Genomic DNA, 13,064 nt, shown 5'->3' on the forward strand with positions numbered 1-13,064 from the left:
CCTTTCTTTAGCAGGGCGACTAACCAGGGAGAAACCATTCACTTGCTCAGTGTGTGAGAGGGTATTCATGACGTCTTCCCACCGACTGGCTCACCTGCACACTGAGTACTCTTAACCATCCTCTTTTTCCCTCACTCTGTCTCCTATCAGTCTCTCTTCATTCTCCAACCTGAATCTCACTCCTGCCTTCTGGTCCTGCCTTTACTGTCTCCGGTGTCAATCTCTGTCCTGCCTGAATTCACACTGAAGTCCTAAGCTCCACCTAGCAACAGTTGGTCAGTACAGATAGTTATATCTGCATTGACTAGCTTTTGCCACTAGGTGGAGCTTGGTCATTTAGAACTTATTCGGGGAGTGTAATTTTCACGTGTACTTATAATCACATTTATATTGTATTTGTTCTCCATTTTAACACTTATTGAATGTTATCCTTTAATGAATGTAAGGATATGCACCATTTCCATTTAATGTCCTAATGTTGTTTTCTGCTGGGAAAGGTCCTGAAGTACCTAACTGTCCAGTATTTATTTTATAGTGATTAATTTTGCAAATTATTTCAGCAAGGAATTCACATGCACAGTGCAGTACTTCTGTGCATTGTTTATTCTGAGCAAAAAATGCCTGCACAAACCTAACTCTGTTTTTAACATTGATTCCTTTGGAAAACCACACTTCACTTAAAGTCACTTCGCAATTTTCAGGAATGCAAACAGACCTTAAATGAGCACCTACTGTATATTGTCCGTTTAAAAAAAAAACTTAATTTGGTTCTTTCACTTAAGAACAGTGTGGTTCCGTGATAACAGATAGTCATTTTTTTTCCATATGAATGCAAAACAAAAATATCAACTAAGTTACAAAGCTGGATTGAAAATCTGTGTTGATCATCTCAACCAAGAGTTGCAAGGTCATGATAGAATTTCCTGAATGCATGCAAACCTAAGGAAACAATGAAATCTGCATTAGATTGCGGCTTGCTCTTGATAATTTGAAATTGGGTACATGACCTTTCCTTCTTGATTTCCCTTCTTGATTGCACAGTAGTTTCTCAAAGGAGAGGTTACACGTTTAAAAAGGCCAGCACATTTACAGTTCTACTACTACCAACAAAACGCCACAAACGTTTAGATCCGTCTTATCAAAAGTTTGACAAGTCTTCCACTGGTAGCCTATCCAAAATGTCTTCCAGCATTCTCATCTCTGTTTGAGAATATCATTGAGCACATGACCTCAGTACTGGGGAAGTGCTGTACTGTTGCTGTCTTTTAGCATGAGACATTAAATCAAGGTCCTGACTGATCAAGCAAAATTATAAAAGATTCCAAAAGATTTCACTGGTACAGGCCATTCTGTTATAATGCACATTTCGTCAACGCAAATTCGTTGCAACGTGATTAACAAATTGGGGCATTGTTTCTCAAGCACGAACTTTTAAAACGTGTGTTGGCTATAACGCCATTACATCACTAGCACTTTAAGTGCTCTTTCTAAAGCATGATTTTTCTATAACGCGGGGTTGCACACAAACACAACCATCGTGTTATAGAACAACTGACGACTCTTCTTACCGCCTGAGTAATATTTATCACCAGTTGACATCATTCATACATTTTTCTGGCCAATATTTCGTTGCTGTTTGCTACACCTTGTTACAACATCCCTCTGAAGAAACGAGTAAGAATAATAATACTTGCACTAGTGCAGCTAAAAGACAGACTGAAGCCTGTTGAAATCAATAGGACAAGGTTGGAGAGGTACCACAGTGAGCAAGCTATCTGCTTTGCTGGATTCCTGCTCCTCCTCCTACTGGGCAACATTTAAATGTGGGGGGGTATTCATCCACATGGAAACCCTATGGGCAGAATCTTCCCAGTCCCTGGAAAATGTGGGCAGTGGTGGGTCCGTTGGGACTATATGGCGAGATCGGCAGAAATGAGATTCCAGATTTCGAGGAAAAAAAATCCGATTCTGAAACCAAGATTTGAATAACAAATTGAGAACCTCATTTGTGAGCATTGTGAAGCCTATTTGCATGCCATTTGTACCTCATCTCACCTTCATAAAATGCTGTTTTCTATTCTTCCATATGCTGAAGAGAAACTGAATAGCAGCCATTCTTAACAAGAAAGTCAGAGCAGGTACCTGGGACTCCAACACGCCATTTGCTCCCTCAGGCCTCCATCTTGGTCATTGGACATACACCATTGGCAGTGACCACCCACACCCCCTGTCAATGGAGGATGGCATCTCTGACCCAGTTCCCATTTCAGTTCTTCACTTCATTGCTGCACATTTGAGCTTACCCGTACTTTTCATTGTAATGCTGCTGCCAAGAAACTGCAGAGGGACGGGTATCCCACTCACGTGTTTGACCAAGCAGCATCTCAAGGTTTCTCAGTAGCACTCTCTGGTACTCACTCACTTTGCTCCCTGCCTGGGCCTTTTGTGTTTTTCCCCCCATGCAAAAGTTAACGACTCACAGTACTTTTCCTTGCCACTTAGCACAGTCACAGAACCAGGAAGATTGTTGTGGTTGTCAGCAGTGACATAGGTGTTATGCCTTTGCCTGTGCTGGACAAATAGGGGGTAGTGTCACTGGAGGGATGTGAGGTTGAGGTGCTGGAGACAAGCACAGAGGCATGACTTTCTGGGTTCCTCCCCACCCATCTTTTGCCAACACTGGGTTCCTCGACCAGGCACTGAATGTCTCTGAGCAAGAGGCGATCACAAAACAGTTTGCTGCATAGCCTTTGGGAGAGCCGTATGACTCCCATCGAACTGTTATTTCATGGTAATCGACATGTTCAGTGATGTTATTTCACACAGTCTGGAGCAGGTGGGACTCAAACCTGATCCAATAGTAAGGACGCGACCACTGTGTTCCAAGGGGGCCCTGTGATTCCCATCTTTTTTTAATTTAAAATACTTTTCTAATCAATCTATTCAGTGATATTATTACACATCTCTCTGGTGCAGATGGGATTTGAACTTGGTTCTCCCGGTCTAGGGGTAGGGACACTATCCACCACGTCACCCTGTGAACTCCCATCTAATTTCTGAGTCTAAATTCCGGTGCACACAGGGAGCAGGCAGGTTACTAACTTCAGTCCATTTCTGATACTGATTTATCAGAGGAATATTCCCCTACCACTAGCAGACTGAAACGTAGCTACCTGTGAGATTTCATGGGCCGAGCCACTCTGTTTCCTGCCAGGAATGTGAAAATAGTCCCAGATGTATCCTTTTAAATAAAAAGCTGTACCTGATATTAAATTCACAGAATAATGTTTGAAATCTGGAACAGAGTTCCAGTGTTCTGTTTAGTCACTCGTCTATGTCAATGAGGGTGCCGTTCCTGAAAACCTCAGTGAATGATGAATTCGCGAGTACAGGGCTTAATAACTGGTGGTAAAAATAGGGTTAGGTTCCCAGGGCCAAAGACTATTTTTGGGGTTAAATTAATAAACACTAAAACACCTGAAATAAAAGTTAACAGAATAAATATGTTAAAAACTGTTGTTGTGTATTGTAACTTACCATTAAACGTGAGAAATTCTATATAGCAAGGCCGGGCATTTTTGGGGAGATAATGGGTGGCAACTGAGTGTTGGAGGGGTTGGACAATGCAGACATGACTCCCTCCCAACCACTCTCCCCTGATGATGCACGCTTGTCCTCTACCTGCACCTGTCCTCAACCTGTTCATCCACCGAGCACCAATGCCCTTGCTCATAGAGGGTTGAAGGGGATAACCATGTGACTCCCATGTATTTATTATTTCAGGGTATGTGGTGGTCACTGGGAACCTATTTTTTCCAATCAGCCTGTTCAGAGATGTTATTACACACCTCTGGAGCAGGTGGGACTTGAACCTGGGCCTCCTGGTCCAGGGGTGAAGGTACTACCACTGTCCCACAAGGGACTCCCATCCAACTTTTGTTTTTATTTAACCTATTTTTTAATCAAACTGTTCAGTGATATAACATTGGTCACGGATGGGTGAGTTTTGCCCACGGAATTTGAATGATTGGTGACTTTTTTTTTGGTGTGAAGAGGCAAATTCGCTGTTCGTGATTTTGCAGATGCAGAGGTAAAACCGTATCCATACACACACTCTGGACATTTGCAGTTGTTAGTGTGAAGAGGATGGTTTGATTCAGTGTTTATATTTTGAGTTAAATATGTACTTACTTGTTTTTTTTGCTGATAAAACCCTCATCGCTGTTGTATCAGTGGAGGTGGTGGCATGGAAGGAGTTGCCAAAGGAAATGGTGGATGAGGTAAAATTACAACATTTACAAGGCATCTGGATGGGTATATGAATAGGAAACATTTAAAGGGATATGGACCAAATGCTGACAAATGGGACTAGGTCAGATTGGGGTGTCTGGGCAGCATGGACGAGTTGGATTGATGGGTTTGTTTCTATGCTCTATAATTCTATGATTATGATTGTTGACGATTATTTCTTTCAGGTTTACCTCTAAGAAGGTGCTTTATCACTTAACTGTTGAGAAACCAATAGTCTACGATGGAAGTGATGCTTCTGAACCCTGAAACCTGTTTGCGTGTATTTTTGAACTGTTGAAGAATAGCCAGGACTATTTGGGGCATTACTTTCCAAGGTTTGAAAACTATGCAAACAGGCTTTATATAACAGTATACACAGTAACTTTTCTATTATAGTGCTGCAACTCATAAATTACGTATCTGGGGATATTCAGGATGAAGCAGGGTTTCTGTTGTGGGTGAGCACGAAGCCTCTGTTTTGCAATAGGAATGACAGTTGCACCGTATGTTTTGTTTATATAATCGGGTGCCGATATAGTGTTTTTCCTTCTAGGGGAACCCAGTTTTGCTGTCGCCTTCTTGTCATCACTTTTACCACACTTGCCAGCTGCAGTTCATTGCAAAGCTACAAACTGTCATACAAGTGGAAAGCTCCTGCAGTGCATTATGGCATGGGGAAGGCTTAAGTGGGTTAATGTTCTCTCGTTCCCAGTGATTCGTTGGAGCATGTGACCCACAGCGATGACTGTGGTGATGACCTACTGAGTATGTGCGGTTTAAAACATGGGACAGTGTAGTTGGGGCAGTTTAACAAGAGACACTTATTTATATTAAATGTCACGAATATTTTGACTAGAGCTAGGTATATTTTGAAATGTTTGTATGCCTGGAGCTAAGGGGGCATTCATATACATTTTTAACGTTACAGCTTTGTAGTAAAGCTCATTTTAATAGTGCAATATCTAAAATAAAGTAAATTCTTTTGAAGTCACACTGCACTTCTGCGCTGTTTGAAAATTTGCTAGTTAGGCAGAGCCCATTAATTGAGGAAATCAATACACACTTCTCAACCAAGATCAAACATTTACGATTTGATTTTGTTAATGTTATTTCTTTTCATGGAAACTTACCTAATCATTGAAACCAAAATCATTTTACTAAAGATCAGAAGCACAAGTTAAATGTTCTTCTCTCAGATCACGAGTTACATCTCCAGAAGTGAGGTCTGTTACAACAGAATTCACACAAAATCAGATCTGATTGCACCCACCATATTTAAACTAAATCGGAAATAGGATGATCTGCATTGGTTCAAATCTCTGAATTTCCGCTCTGTCTCTATTGCTTTTTATACCATTGCTCTAAGCCTAACCCAAAAAGCCTGGGTCAGTAGTGTACTGGATATGTGACTGGATTGAGAACTAATAATCGAGAAGATGTAAGTTGAAATTCCACTCGGCCAGCTTTATGGACCTGAAAGATCTGTAAATGAAAATAAAACATGTTACAAGCAGTAAATGTACTCCAATTGTCTTAGAACCCTAAATGGTTCGCTCGAAGGAAGCAGGAAGAACTTGCCATCTGTTTGCAATCTGGTCTTTGTATAACTCCAATCCTGAAGTCAACTCTTAACTGCTCAGTCAGTTCTAACAAAGAATGGTAAGAAATAAATTCCCTTTTAATGTTTTGGTATCTCCACCACACATGATGCAGCAGTGCAGGAAGACAGCCCATTGCTGCCCTGTCAGGGTCACTAAGTAGAATAAATTTTTTAAAATGTTTCCAGTGATGCCAAAGTTGTGGGAATGAATAAGAAAATCATCATACAAGTGAAATTTATAGGCCACGTAATTTTAGGACATTATCTGGTACAGTTACTGTTGTCTTCATTTGTTACAATGTAAGAGGCTTCACATCTTCCTCTCCTTCGTTGGTTGCCCCATCTTTCCTTCCATTGCCAATGTCAAAGGTTGGCTGTTTTTACTCTCAGAGCAGAGGATCCACAGAATTATCATTAGTTCCATTCAATACTTACACTGCTGATCCCATCCCCATTGCCTTCTTGAGGCAGAGGGTTCCAACGTTGCACAACACTTTGAAGATAAGAAAGTTGTCCTCATTCTCAGTCCACAAAAGTGACCCTCTAACTTTTAAACAGTGTCCCCTAGTTCTGGACTGTCCCACAAGAGGAAACATCCTTTGCATGTCCACCTTGGCAAGACCATGCAGGATTTTATAGACATCAAGTTAACTCACCCCTTACTCTTCTAACTTCCAGCAGAAGCATGCAAGCTGGGACAACTTCTCGCTCCTTCCAGATACCAATCCAGTAAACCTCTTCTGAACTGCCTCTAATGCATTAAAGCCCTTCTGCACACAGTATTTGAGTCTCACCAATGCCTTGTGTTTTAGGCAATTAAGTGGCCATCATTGAGCATTCATCATGATTTTTTGAATTCATCCAGGGAATATGGGCGTCACTGACTAGGCCTGCATTTATTGCAGTCCCGAATTTCCCTGTAGAAGGTTTAGTAATCTGACTTACTTTCCTGTGCCAATACAGGTAGGTACAGGTAGAATGTCAGGAACAGATCCCTAGGATTTTGACCCATCGACAGTGATTACTCAGTAAAATAGTTCCAAGTCAGGATGGTGTTTGTGGCTTGGAGGGGAACTTGCAGCTGTTGGCATTCCCATCTGTCTGCTGCTCTTATCCTTCTAAGTGATAACGGTTTCAGATTTAGAAGGTGCTATATAAGGAGCCTTGGTGAGTAATGCATTTAATCTTGTACGCACTGTTGCTACTTTGTACAGTGGTGAAGGAAGTGAACATTGAAGGTATGAGAGAGAGAGCTGCCTTTTCCATGATGGTGTTGGGCTTCTTGAGTGTTGATGGAGCTGCAGTTGTCCAGGCAAGTGGAGAGTATCCCATCACACTCTTGACTTCTGCCTTGTGTGACCAGGCTTTCAAGAATCAGGCGCTAATTACTTGTCACAGAATTCCTAGCCTCTGACATACTCTTTTCGCCATCAGATTTATATGGCTAGTTCAGTTCAGTTTAGATCAGTGGTCATTCACCCAACCCTGCTTTGTTAATAGTAGGGGATTCATCAATGAGCAATAGTTGGGTTCTCTCTTGTTGGAAATGGTCATTGCCTGCACTTGTCTGGCACAAAAGTTACTTGCCACTTATCAACCCAAGCCTGAATGTTACACAGATCTTACTGTGTTTTGGCACACATCGCTTTGGTACCTGCGGAGTTGCAAATCGTGAGAATGTTATACATTCATCAACGAATATCTGCACTTCTGACTTTATAGAACTTTACAGCACAGTACAAGCCCTTCAGCCCTTGATGTTGCGCCGACCTGTGATATTAATCTGATGCCTATCTAACCTACACTATTCCATTATTATCCATTTGAATGTCCACTGTCCATTTATCACATCATAATTGCCTTTCCCCCCCGTTATACCACTTTCTATAGGCTATATACCTATCCCTGCCCATAACTATTGTATACATAACCAAATTGTGGAGAAAGTGAGGTCTGCAGATGCTGGAGATCAGAGCTGAAAATGTGTTGCTGGAAAAGCACAGCAAGTCAGGCAGCATCCAAGGAACAGGAAATTCGACATTTCGGGCATAAGCCCTTCATCAGGAATGAGGAAAGTGTGTGTTTCCTCATTCCTGATGAAGGACTTTATGCCCGAAATGTCGAATTTCCTGTTCCTTGGATGCTGCCTGACCTGCTGCGCATAACCAAATTGTGGTCATTTTCGCCAGTAATAATACCACCAGGCCATCACCTTCCTAGGTTGGCCAACCTTTAATGCCCATTCCTGGTTGCCCTTGAGAAGGTAGTGGTGAGCTGCCTTCTTGAACTGCTGCAGTACATGTGGGAGAACCCACAGTGTCATTAAGGAGGGAATTCCAGGATTTTGACTGAGCAATATACTTTCAAATCAGGATGGAGAGTGGCTTGGAGGGGAACTAGCAGGTTGTTCCCATGTATCTGCTGCCCTTGTCAGTCTCGATGGAAGTGGTCATGGGTTTGGAAGGTGCTGTCTAATGATCTTTGGTGAATTTCTGCATTGTATAAGTGTAGGAGTCAGCCCTCAGGAACTCTTTACAGAAATGTCCTGGAGCTGAAATGACTAATCTCAAACATCCACAATGCCTTCTTTCTCCTAGGTAATACTTCAACCACCAGACAGTTGTCCCTTGAATTCCCAGACTCCAGCTTTGCTTGGGCTCCTTGATGTCACATTAGGTCAAATGCTGCCTTAATGTCAAGGGCAGTCACCTCTTGAGTTCAGCACTTCCTTCCATGTTTGGAACAATGAGCTGATTGAGCCTGAGTAAGCCAATGAGCCCTACAATCCCACTGCACCATGCAGTATGCTCATCCAACTTGATACCCTGTTCCACTTTCTTCCCAAACCCTTTGATCATCACCCTAAGAACAATATCTGACTCCTTTCTGAAAACCTTTCGTGTTTTGGCCTCAATTGCTATCGCAACTTGCCACCACCCACTTTCCTTCCTCATCATCATATTCACCCTTCATAAGACTTCCTGGGTGGCCTTTCACAGAGGCATGAGAAAGTATCCATTAAATCAGTGAGGCACCACATGAATGAATGGATGCCGGTTGGCTGATTAGTGAGTCCACTTGGCATCCCACAGGCAGCAGCCAGGAATCCCATGTCAGCATCTAGCTCAGCGAGCTAACTTGCACATACACATGTCAGCATCTTCCAATTAGATCAGGGCAGGTTTGCTGCTGCTGGGATACTGACTCAGGATCTCTCCCACTGTGTTTCCCACCGTGACAGTCTGCATTATTAAATCTTTGTGATAATTAATCAGCAAATGTTTAACCATAAGCAAAAGAACATCTAGAAATGCAAAATATTTATGGACCAGTGCAGATTCAAAACGATAAAACAGGCCTTTCTGTCTTCCAGTGAATCTTTTCAGTCTCTTTGTACTCACTGTCTATATTGCTTTCAAAAACTCTAATATTTGTATTTTTTGTGTGACTTTAATCACTGCCAAAGAATTTGAAATTCAGTTTATAAATTTTTTTTAAGAACTGAAATGGTTTCAAATTTACTTCTTTAAGCTGGCTTTTCGAGTTTCATGCTGGCCAATGAATAATGTAACAAGCACTTGTTTCAATGTATGGAAATTCATATTTAGAGCTCTTGCTCAGATTCTAAATAAAGAATGTATTTTAAAAGTATGGGTGTGTAACATTTTTTTTTAAGTTTCGTTGTACTTTGCCAAAGAAAAGGTGACAAGCGTGCTCTGTTTGAAGTCTATGAAACTTTTATCTTTCAGTATTGTCACTAGCAGCCAACCCTGACTTCTATGGCGGTCAGTAAAGAGGCAACCCAGGTACACAGACCATAAGTACAGGCTGCTGATGGAGATCTCTCGCCACTCTCTATGAAACCTTGCCCAGCCACCAACGAATGACAGGAAGACAGAATTGATCATAACGGGCCAGAATTTGCTGAGAAAGTAACGGCGAGTTTACTGCTACGCGCCATTATCAGTGTCCAAATTGTTCAACAATCTGTGGCAGTTTGGGAGCAGTGCAACCGTGAACCGCACATTTCCACAAATTGTTGGCACGATTTTCATTACTTCATCATCAGGGGAAAAAGAAAATGACAGTTTGCCACCCATCTCCTTAAGTGATTTGAGAAATTGCTGTATTTGCACATTTGTTACCAATTAAAATCACCACAGAAACACTTGGCAGCATTAGGGTAAAAAATGAGGTCTGCAGATGCTGGAGATCACAGCTGCAAATGTGTTGCTGGTCAAAGCACAGCAGGTTAGGCAGCATCTCAGGAATAGAGAATTCAACGTTTCGAGCATAAGCCCTTCATCAGGAATAAGAGAGAGAGAGCCAAGCAGGCTGAGATAAAAGGTAGGGAGGAGGGACTAGGGGGAGGGGCGATGGAGGTGGGATAGGTGGAAGGAGGTCAAGGTGAGGGTGATAGGCCGGAGTGGGGTGGGGGCGGAGAGGTCAGGAAGAGGATTGCAGGTTAGGAGGGCGGTGCTGAGTTGAGGGAACCGACTGAGACAAGGTGGGGGGAGGGGAAATGAGGAAGCTGGAGAAATCTGAATTCATACCTTGTGGTTGGAGGGTTCCCAGGCGGAAGATGAGGCGCTCCTCCTCCAGCCGTCGTGTAGTTGTGTTCTGCCGGTGGAGGAGTCCAAGGACCTGCATGTCCTCGGTGGAGTGGGAGGGGGAGTTAAAGTGTTGAGCCACGGGGTGATTGGGTTGGTTGGTTCGGGCGGCCCAGAGGTGTTCTCTGAAGCGTTCCGCAAGTAAGCGGCCTGTCTCACCAATATAGAGGAGGCCACATCGGGTGCAGCGGATGCAATAGATGATGTGTGTGGAGGTACAGGTGAACTTGTGGCGGATATGGAAGGATCCCTTGGGGCCTTGGAGGGAAGTGAGTGTGGAGGTGTGGGCGCAAGTTTTACATTTCCTGCGGTTGCAGGGGAAGGTGCCGGGGGTGGAGGTTGGGTTGGTGGGGGGTGTGGATCTGACAAGGGAGTCACGAAGGGAGTGGTCCTTGCGGAACGCTGATAGGGGAGGGGAGGGAAATATATCCTTGGTGGTGGGGTCCGTTTGGAGGTGGCGGAAATGGCGGCGGATAATACGTTGTATGCGCAGGTTGGTGGGGTGGTAGGTGAGAACCAGTGGGGTTCTGTCTTGGTGGCGGTTGGAGGAGCGGGGCTCAAGGGCGGAGGAGCGGGAAGTGGAGGAGATGCGGTGGAGGGCATCGTCGATCACGTCTGGGGGGAATCTGCGGTCCTTGAAGAAGGAGGCCATCTGGGTTGTGCGGTGTTGGAATTGGTCCTCCTGGGAGCAGATGCGGCGGAGACGAAGGAATTGGGAATATGGGATGGCGTTTTTACAGGGGGCAGGGTGGGAGGAGGTGTAGTCCAGGTAGCTGTGGGAGTCAGTCGGTTTATAATAGATGTCTGTGTTGAGTCGGTCGCCCGAGATAGAAATGGAAAGGTCTAGGAAGGGGAGGGAGGAGTCTGAGACAGTCCAGGTGAATTTCAGGTCGGGATGGAAGGTGTTAGTAAAGTTGATGAACTGTTCAACCTCCTCGTGGGAGCACGAGGCAGCGCCGATACAGTCATCGATGTAGCGGAGGAAAAGGTGGGGGGTGGTGCCAGTGTAGTTGCGGAAGATGGACTGTTCCACGTATCCTACGAAGAGGCAGGCATAGCTGGGGCCCATGCGGGTGCCCATGGCAACTCCTTTGTTAATGGTGACATTGATGTTCCTGCAACAACATTCAATCTCTTCAAACCACAAGGGAATATTCGAACTGTAGAATATCATTCCAGAAGGTAGCAAATTGTTCTTACCTACTTATTGATGCTCTTAACTTTTTCTTTTCTCTCTCTGTCTCTGAATCCAATCTATCATTTCTTCTTTTAGTTTGCTTATGGGGTGGGAGTTTTTGCATGATGGTACATTGGGTAAGGGCTGGGCTTGAGGATCGAAAAGGGTACAGGAAGCCATGAAATCAGGGCTTTAACTCCACAAGACATGTCTAATTGCCAGGATCCAATTAGTCAGCTTATTGACAGGCTGGCTTCTAACAGGAGAGGTGCGCTGCAATGGACCCTACAGAGTATTTAGCGACTGAGACAATGAGAGTCCTGAATTAAAGAGTCCAAAAATACTAAAAATACCATAGAAGAAAGAAGGAAAAGCATTAGTAATGCTACATTATCCTCTGTGCTTCTAGCAGTTATGGTTTAAAGTTTGTGCGAAGATTTGTAGCTCGGGTGCTCGTTGTTGTGGTTCTGTTCGCCGAGCTGGAAGTTTTTGTTGCAAATGTTTCGTCCCCTGGCTAGGCGACATCATCAGTGCTTTGGAGCCTCCTGCAAAGCGCTTCTTTGATGTTTCTTTCGGTATTTATGGTGGTCTGTCCTTGCCGCTTCCGGTTGTCAATTTCAGCTGTCCACTGTAGTGGTTGGTATATTGGGTCCAGGTCGATGTGTTTGTTGATGGAGTTTATGGATAAATCCACAAACTCCATCAACAAACACATCGACCTGGATCCAATATACCAACCACTACAGCGGACAGCTGAAACTGACAACCGGAAGTGGCAAGGACAGACCACTATAAATATCGAAAGAAACATCAAAGAAGTGCTTTGCAGGAGGCTCCAAAGCACTGATGATGTCGCCTAGCCAGGGGACGAAACGTTTGCAACAAAAACTTCCAGCTCGGCGAACAGAACCACAACAGTTATGGTTTGACAGAAATCGATACTTCCAAGTACTAAAATCACAACTAAAAATAGCATAGAGCTCATAACAGACTTGGTATCTCTGCCAGCAAACACCCAAAAATGTTCTCCTAAGTGTAAAAGCACATCAGCACTCTCTGCATCCACTTCTTAACTGAAAAATAACAGCTACATATAACCACAGAAATGATCAGAAATAAAATAAAACGTGAATAGAAAGTATTGTAAATTGCACAGCATTTACATATATGAAAATATATGAACATCCCCAAACACAGAGAAGCTTTTAAGACAAGAATGTTCTTCAGAATCCCCTCCATTCTTGAGCTAACCAAAAAGATTGGCTACTCCCCCCTGCCCCCTACCCCAAGTGCTGAACCTCTTTATCCTGCCTTTATGCACTTCCTTCTACATGTTAATGTTACTTGTCCCTCACCATTCTCACCTTCCCATCTGTTGTCAATGAAA

The 13,064-nt window shown here is 43.5% G+C and overlaps 1 protein-coding gene across 3 annotated transcripts in view; it reads left to right on the forward strand.

The window, feature by feature from the left end:
- fyco1a (FYVE and coiled-coil domain autophagy adaptor 1a) overlaps positions 1–7,904 on the forward strand; it is a 184,700-nt gene extending 176,796 nt beyond the window's left edge. For all 3 annotated transcript variants that reach the window (XM_060850197.1, XM_060850196.1, XM_060850198.1), the window contains one exon: positions 4,476–7,904. In XM_060850197.1, the coding sequence (XP_060706180.1) occupies positions 4,476–4,557 (82 nt within the window). In that variant the 3' untranslated portion in view covers positions 4,558–7,904. The remainder of the gene's footprint in view (positions 1–4,475) is intronic.
- Positions 7,905–13,064: the final 5,160 nt, after the last annotated feature.

Source organism: Hemiscyllium ocellatum, chromosome 34, assembly GCF_020745735.1.
Source record: "Hemiscyllium ocellatum isolate sHemOce1 chromosome 34, sHemOce1.pat.X.cur, whole genome shotgun sequence".
In the NCBI taxonomy this organism is placed as follows: domain Eukaryota; kingdom Metazoa; phylum Chordata; class Chondrichthyes; order Orectolobiformes; family Hemiscylliidae; genus Hemiscyllium; species Hemiscyllium ocellatum.